We start from the raw sequence: 8270 nt of genomic DNA, 5'->3' as shown, positions 1-8270 counted from the left end.
AACCCTCAACACAAAGTGCACAGGATATATCTTTTTGGAAAACTTGTGTACCATTACACATAATCCTTATGTAAGTGCTCATATGTAGTTTCCAGTGTTAAAAGGGAACATATGTGTGTATGAGAGTATGATATCAGTGATATGACAGAGAGTAAGAGAGTGTGTGTGTGTGTGTGTGTGCACGTGTGCATGTGACTACTAAATGTGTTGTACTCTATAGATTTGCCTGCTCATCAGAACTCCACTTTGCAAGCAGGGAAGGTCTCTTCTTGCATGGCAACGGTGCTGTTGCTGCCCAGCACAGTGACGCCCAGCTTCCTTTGTCTCTCCTGTGTCTGCTGGTACCACTCATGAATGGTCAGGGACTCAAATGTGGGAATCAAAGTCACCTGAAATACCGGACAATCAGAAAGAATACATGAGAAAAATATTCAAGTTAATATTAGGACTTTATAATCATTCATGTATTCTCTAAATCACTGCTGACAGTGCACTGGTATACAAAGAAAATGTCTACTGAAACCAAAGATTTGTCTGAAGGTCAATAAAAAAGGAAGTTAGCTGACCGGCACATCATCAGGCCAGACAGATTTTCCCTCCAAGATGGCATCCAGAATGGGCTTCAAAATGGTCTCCTTCAGAGTGTCATCACCACTGATGATGTAACAGGAAGAGCGCAGACGGCTGAAGAACTCCACATCAATGGTAGCGGCTGCGTGGCCCGATGGTAGATATGCCAAGTCCAAATATACAGAAGGGCCTACAATACTTCCAGCCTTGCTGCCAATGCTGTAGCCTGTGAAGTGCATGAAAAGCAGGCAACAAGAGTCAAGCTGTGTTTTGATTATTTTACATTGAAAAAAAAAAACATAACAAAAAGAGAGCAAATTGAAAATTAAGAAATAGACAGACAAAATGCGATTCCATAATTAGATCGTACCTGACGAAGTGGGCCGTGACGCAACTCCTCTGGCACCTGAGGTACGAGGGACTGTCTGGGTTTCCGAGGCAGAGCTCGTCTTCAGATTGCCCACCGAAGCACTGGAACTGCCTGTCTTGGTTTTGTTCCCCTGAACCAAACCTGCAGCAGACAAAGGCCTCTGAGCAGCTCCGGGTAACTTTTTAGTCTTCGTTGCTGCAACCCTGACCCCTCTGCCAGGGTCAGGCATGCAGGCGCCAGGCTGTGCTGGCAAAGGAGGCAGGTCTTTCAGAGGAGCAGGTGGCGGGTCTTGAGGCAGGGGATGCCCCCCTTTCAGGGACAGGTGACTTTGTGCGCAGTCACCTGCATTCTGAAGCGGAAACGCCACGCCGCACTCCTCGTCAGAGTCCAGGGCTCCGTCAGCTGTGATGGACGGCCAGTCTTCGGTGCCTGGGGGCATGTCGGAGTCCGAGGCGGTGTGCAGGTAGTCGCTCGCAGACGTCAGCGGCGTCTCCTGGGCACATGGATGACCCTTGCTGACCAGATTCGATGGTGCGTTGGGCTTTGCCGACTCCTGGGAGAGGTCACTATCATCTGAAAATTCGTGAGGGCTGGGGTTAACCACTCTGGGTGACAGGGGATGCTGCTGAATCCCGACAGGCTTAAAATGCTTGAACTCACACGGCGACACCAGGCACAGGTCGACGTCGTGGGCAGGCTCGAATATGAGCCCGTGTGGTGCGGGGGGACGTCCGTCTGAGCCTTCATTCTGGTTTTTCATGCCATGGGGTATCTTCAAGGGCAAGGACACTTTGAAGTCAGAGTCCACAAAATGCCCATTAGAGTAGGACTGCTCATCCTCATTACTAGACTCACTTACAGGTGGAAGTACCTGCTCAAAAGACATTGACAATGATTCATCCACTTCTGTTGATTGCGGGGAACTGACTTCAGCAGGCATCGAATGTGTTGTCACTGAGGGGGATATGTCTGGGCCTATGTCTTTGAAGGAACTCAGGGACAGGAAGCTTGTGTGTTTGTCTTTGGAGGACGTGGAGGTGCTCTCTTGGTTGCTTTTGATGGGGCCTGCATCAGAGTTCTTGCAGGATTCCATCGACTGGCTGCATGAAATCCTGTTTCCAAGGCTGCTGTTCTTCTTAGAGGACCACATCTCCTCAGGTGACAGGTGATAAGGAGTATGGCCAGCACTGTTTGGGCCGGAACGTGGGGAGGTCAACTCAAGCGTCTTTTCGTCCGGACTGGCACACACTTCCACTGGGCTGTTTTTCTTTGATGAATTATCTTTCAGAGCTCCATCCAGTAAAGTATACTCTGTTGGCGTGAGGTCCAGATTTACACATTGTTCACCTTCAGTGGGTTTAGCAGAAGAAGAGGGAGATGCCATAATTTTACCATCTTTACTGCAAACCCTTTCAGGATCATCTAAGCTAGGCTTTGTCCCATCCGGCACACCTACCTCACCTGCTCCCAGTGTATGACCATCGTAGATCTCTGACAGCCCTAGGAGCTTGTCTTCAGTCAAAACCTCCTCTTCCTCTCTTAACCTCAGGAACTCTGATGTCAGGTTCTCTGGTGATGACACAGGGGAGTGATTCGGAACATCACCAGACAGAATATGATTATGTTGTTCTTTGTTAGATTTGTGGTTTATTTTTTTACATTCAGACTCGTTGCTGTTGTGTGCCCCATCTGCCTTTGCGTTGCCTGCCTGGCTGTTACTTCTGTTTGGCTCAACAGACTGACATGTTGAAACTTTCTTAGTATCTTTGCCAAGCAATTTCTTATTTTTGCCATTTTCTGTTTTTAACTCTTTCTTTCCATCCTTTTTTGGCTCGTTTTTTACATCTAACTTAGGTCTTCCTGAGACAGGTTCCTTCTTACTTGGGGTTCTCCTCAATCCATTTTCAGTCTTTGTAGAAGCAGTTGTGGCAAGGGGTTTGTCCAGTTTGGATGCCCGCATTTTACTATTGTCAGCAGATTTGGGCTTTTCTTCTCCTTTTGGCTCCTTTTGGTCACTTTCGTTTGTGGTTTTGGTCTTGTCATTTCCGCTTTTCCCTTCCCCACGGGATGCCTTGTCCTTGAAAAGTGCACTCCCTGGCCTGGAGTCCCTGTTACTGGACTTGAGGCTATCTTGGCTCTCGGCACGCTTCGGATTCTTATCTGACTTTGATGTCTCCAGATCGTTGGAGCACACCACAGGCCGTTTCAGGAACTCCAGGTGTTTCAGTTTCTCCACACCTTCCAGAATTTTAGCCTGGGGTGTAGAGCCAGGGAAAAGAACTCGGATTATCTTCTCGTGTGGGTTGGCTGGATGCCAAACCAGCAGTGCACAGACAGACACAAGGCTGGTCAGGGGTAATTCTGATCCTTTGGGACTCGTGCTGTTCTCAGGCCAGTGATGCATGAACATCTCCAGATCTTTTGAGCGTTTTGCTGGGTTGAGGACGTACAGCTCCAAACACCCCACCCCCATCTTCTGGAAGAGGGTGACTGGTTCGATGGCAGTCCCTGCTGAGCGTAGAAGTGGTTCTGGCGAGATTTTCAGCTTCTCGAGATACCGCAAGGTGAGTGCCACTTGATCACTACTCCTGAGCACGTTGGGCTCCCCGTGGACCTTTTTCAGCCTGTTCGGCGCGTTGAGAAACACGACACCGATCTCCGGGGAGATGAGATTCTTCAGCCATTTCTCTTTGATCTGTGACTCAGTGGCGTTCTCCTCCTGCTCAGCCACTTTCCTCTCCAGCAGGCTGTTCATGCCAGGCAAGCTGTCCAGCCCGACGTGCGTCAGAAGCACAGAGTCGACCCTGTCTAAGTGCCTCACCAGTTTCCAGAAGCAGGAGCGAGCATCGGCTCCTCCGTTGACCAAGATATTAAAACCGTTCACAGCGAAGAAGGCACAGTCACCCCTCCCGCCGGGGAAGACATAGCAGCAAGGTCGGCAGAGCTTCAGGAAGCCCACGCTGCTCGGGGGCTCCAGCAGGTCAAAGGGCGAGAGGAGCTCCATGGATTCGGAGAGGCAGTCTGTGAACCCCTCGAGGCCCTCCATCTTTGGCAACACCATCAGAGGGTTGATTTTGATATCGATACAGTCCTGCAAGGTTTGCTTTCCCAACACAGAGTTCTTCCACTTTCCAGATTTTGGGCAACTTAAGGTCAGAGCTACCTTGCCAGTCTCACTGGCAGCAGTCAGCAGCAAACTTATCTAACAAAAAATATAATAGATATTAATAAAATGTAAGCATCGTTTAAAGTAAAGCTAGGTACAATTCTGTTTGAACACATTCAAAAAACGTATGTGGACAGTGATATCGAATAGCTTCTGAAACACAACTACCTCCTCATCTGCAAAAATCTGGATGAAATCCTGTGGTGAGAACTGCCCAGTGTGCAGAAGCAAATCTCCAACGTCCTCTGATGACTGCCCAGTTAACACAAGCAACTTGTGACGAGATCCATCTGATATGAGCCAGTGAACCTGATATATAAATAGATTTTAAAATAAATAGATTTTTTTTATCCATAATGTATGAATAATATATTTTAAAATATCAAAAGGTATAGTAACAAGAGGTACTCCTCACCTCTGAGTGCAGTAACTCCTCAGATGGGTTGACCACAACATGGATGTTAAGAACGTCTGAACTGTACTGCAGTGACCTCTGACCTGATGGGAGAGAGACCAGACAGAAGGCTTTGAATTTCATTTAGTCACAAACTGAGGAATAAGAACCCTGATCATGACTAGACTGGATGTAACTTTGCTTTGAAAGACACACTGAATTTGTTCCTTTGAAAAGCGCATGCGGTTCTCTCTGTCTGGGTTTTTCTCTTTTCTCTGGGTTAATATTTTTTCGCAGAATCTAGTTTTATCCTAACAAGATTGAAGATCTGGAAAAACCTACTGAATGAACTAGCGTCCGTTATAAATATAAGCAGTCCATTCACAGGCTAAGAAAACCCTGTACCAAACTGTTTCCAAATATTCCAAAACTATATCTGATGGTGTATACTGATATTTCATAAGAATAAGTAAGGAGTTACCAAGGAGTAGAGAGACATTTTGAATGAGTTACAAATGTATACAATTATTGCTATTCCCAGAACCTTAACACCTTCATAACATGATAACATGAACTGTTTGCGTGTGTGTGTGTGTGTGTGTGTGTGTGTGTGTGTGTGTGTGTCCAAGAGCCTAACAATTGGTTGGGAGCACTTCCTTCCTCTCCCTTACAGGATGTGCTGAGGTGGCAGCCCAGAGAAGGCTGTAAACACACCGCTCCAAGAGAATAGGAAACCTCAACATTCCCATTTACCTGAACTAACTTTAGAGATGGTGCTGATTGTATTTGACCAAGGTATCTATAACTTGGTACAATGAAAAGGAAAAGGAATTAATAAATACTATCTTAAGGAAATGTATAGTAATAATGTGCAGTAAATCATATATGATGACTTTTGTGTTGTCATAAAGTTTTTAGTCCATGAGCTAATGCCTTCATACCAGTGCAACCAGTATAATGCAATATGCATACAATTATTATGATAATAAGTATTAAAACAATAGTAGAACAGATATACATCTTCTCCATATACATTTGGATTTAGTAAATCAATGGATTCTGAATTGGGGTCATATATCAGCAGTTTGCCAGTGCAAGAAAATCTATTGTTTTCAGTGAGAATACATTTCAAGTGGAAAGAATGGGCACGGAAGTGCGGGTCATGTTCAGCAGCAAAGGCTGTTCCAGAATATTCTTTCTTTTGTTTCCCACGTCATTCCCCCACTCGTGAGCTCCTCTTGTATACTGTGTTTATTTGCAGTTCCATCTATTTAAACTACTTTGGATATGTTTACTTGGATATGTGTATTCTTTATGGTGAAATTAAAAGATTGTTTCTGAAGGCATTGAAATGTCTTGATATAGTAATTAATCCTTGTGTTTCACTGGCAGCTTTAGCCATTGCAAAAATAAGTCTGTGTTTGTACCGTCATGACTGTCTTGGTCATTATAGGAATAACCTTTTGGATTTTTTTCTCCACATAACAAAAGTGAAACAGTGACACATATCTGAGATATACCTTTGATGTCACTAGACAGGGTGTTGGAGTGCCGGGACACGAAGAGCTTGAGGTGCTCGTCCAGGTCACAGGCAGTCAGATCAATGTCCCAGGACCGGATACCTGAACCCAGGGATTCAAATACAAGTGTGGATGTGAAACAGGGGATATTCATCAAGACTTGCCTATTAATGTCCTGAAATAGAAGTCAAGTCAACTGAAGCTTCCACTCCACACCAATAAATAGGTCTGAGTTTTTTCCCAGAGTATCCACACAGTAATGAAATCATTCTTAACTAAAGTAATACTATCACAAGGGCAAAACATTAGCTATAGCATTCATGGAACACACACACGTACTAACGGTTTGCTGGGGCTGGTCTGTGGGAAGGTACCAAATGTATAGTGAGCACAGAGGCCTCAGCATTAACTGCCTGAGAATGACATACATTAATTAAGAAGGATGAATTACTTCAGCTGTGTGAGAGCAGCTACATCAGTTTAGCTGTGCTGCACAAATCACACATTCCTTTCAACGAAGATTAAAGACATGTGCAGGCCTAAACCAGTAGAGATGAGCAGTGGTCACAAAAAGGTCCATTTTATGGGAGGAAAACCTCAATTCAAGTTGCCAAGTAGTTGGGATCAAGCAGTTAAGGATTGAAAGGGTACAACACTCTAAATGCAAATAGGTTTATCCAATAGGCCACTAAATGTAAGGTGATCTTTAGACTGATATGTAAGCATTTAAGTATTTAAAACAGTCCTTTACAGTATTACATATCAAGATGTTGATGTTATGTTGAAGACATGCAGTGCATAACATTGTGCATCTGTTGGACAGTACGTATATAAACTGATGAAGGGCAACCAACCTGAAGACACTTTCACATAATTTCATGATTTCAATTAATTGATATTAGACCAATAAGGGTTGTTTCATTTTGTCACTGTCAGTATCATTTATTTTAGAACATCTTGACCCTCCAGACTGTGCCATTTGGTGTTCATGGTCGTCTTTCTCTGAACACAGCATTACTTACTCAATACACGGTTAAGCTATGGTAGTCATCACCAGAGAACATTCACACCATGAGGCGTTTACTATCATGAACAGTACAATCTGTACAGTCAGTGGAACTGTTAAATGTATCAGTCACTCTCAGACTCATAGGCTATAGGCTGGATCAGATATCCACATTAACTACCTCTAGACATTGTTACCTATTGACACAATAAGACACGTCACAGCTCAACTAAACAGTTTGGCCACTGGTTGACGTCTGCAATAAAGGGGCGAAATGCTTTATAAAATGTACTAGTAGGCATGCTTTACAAAGCTTTACAAAACAAAGAGCGATGAACAGGCTGCGCGGAGCCTTGCAGGTATTACAATAGCCAACGAGATCTAAATTGACTCGCGTTCGACGTCCCCAGTGTAAGCACCCACACCACTGCAACAGACTGCACTGCACCAGGGTGCCGGGGCTTGTCAAACTGCATGGATTTGTAGTCATATGGACTATACTGGTAGGCATTCATGGTAACAAGGCTTGTCACTATTTCGAAATGAAAATGGCCACCCCTTGCATCGCATACAATAGCATCATTTAATAGCCTACTAGAAGAGATGGATACAGACAGACAATGTCTGTAGTCTAACACGTAACGTTAGGCTGTTTCTCTTTTGCGCATTGGAGATTTTCTGATCCTACCAGTGGTCCTACTAATCTAGTAAATATTAAAATGGTATATTATAGCCTAAACACGATATACTGACACAGTATCATACACAGTACAAATATTGCAATTACAATTTTTGAATAAAACGCCCATACCTCTTTCAATTTCTAGCATAACATATTCGACAAGGCTCAGTCGACGATGCGCTCCGACAATAATTAGAAGAGAATATTTGTCATTTCTGAAGCCTGCATGAACTGCCCGACCCTGATTTCCAAGCGGTTCCCTTGGTCGCGCTTGTTCAGACGCCATGTTGAAAAGTTATGGTTATGATGTCATACGAAAACAATCAAGTGTTATCACAGGGGAAAACTGAACGTCGGACCAATCACTGCCTTGCTGAGGGTCGCTGGGCCATGCTATTTTGCTGGCAGAAGTTTTTATTTACATTTTATTTTAAACATCCATACACTCGCGTATTCACATATTCATATGCGTAGGCTATTCTGTGCCTAAATGAATTTTAGGAAACATAGCTGAGTTTGTCTCAATGACTTTATTACAAGTGCACACTGGTCTGTTCATGCA

At 44.2% G+C, this 8270-nt stretch overlaps 1 protein-coding gene across 1 annotated transcript; it reads right to left on the bottom strand.

Moving 5' to 3' along the window:
* Positions 1 to 223: 223 nt before the first annotated feature.
* map1sb (microtubule-associated protein 1Sb) lies at positions 224 to 8016 on the bottom strand. Its single transcript, XM_031559402.2, has 7 exons — positions 7838 to 8016; positions 6021 to 6122; positions 4522 to 4604; positions 4275 to 4415; positions 941 to 4142; positions 567 to 796; positions 224 to 389 (listed from the first exon to the last, which is right to left on the bottom strand). Exons 1-7 carry the CDS (start codon positions 7992 to 7994, stop codon positions 234 to 236), a joined length of 4071 nt encoding a protein of 1356 aa, XP_031415262.1. The 5' UTR covers positions 7995 to 8016; the 3' UTR covers positions 224 to 233.
* Positions 8017 to 8270: the final 254 nt, after the last annotated feature.

Source organism: Clupea harengus, chromosome 22 (genome assembly GCF_900700415.2).
Source record: "Clupea harengus chromosome 22, Ch_v2.0.2, whole genome shotgun sequence".
Classification (NCBI taxonomy): Eukaryota; Metazoa; Chordata; class Actinopteri; order Clupeiformes; family Clupeidae; genus Clupea; species Clupea harengus.
This window is presented reverse-complemented; position numbering and strand designations above follow the sequence as displayed.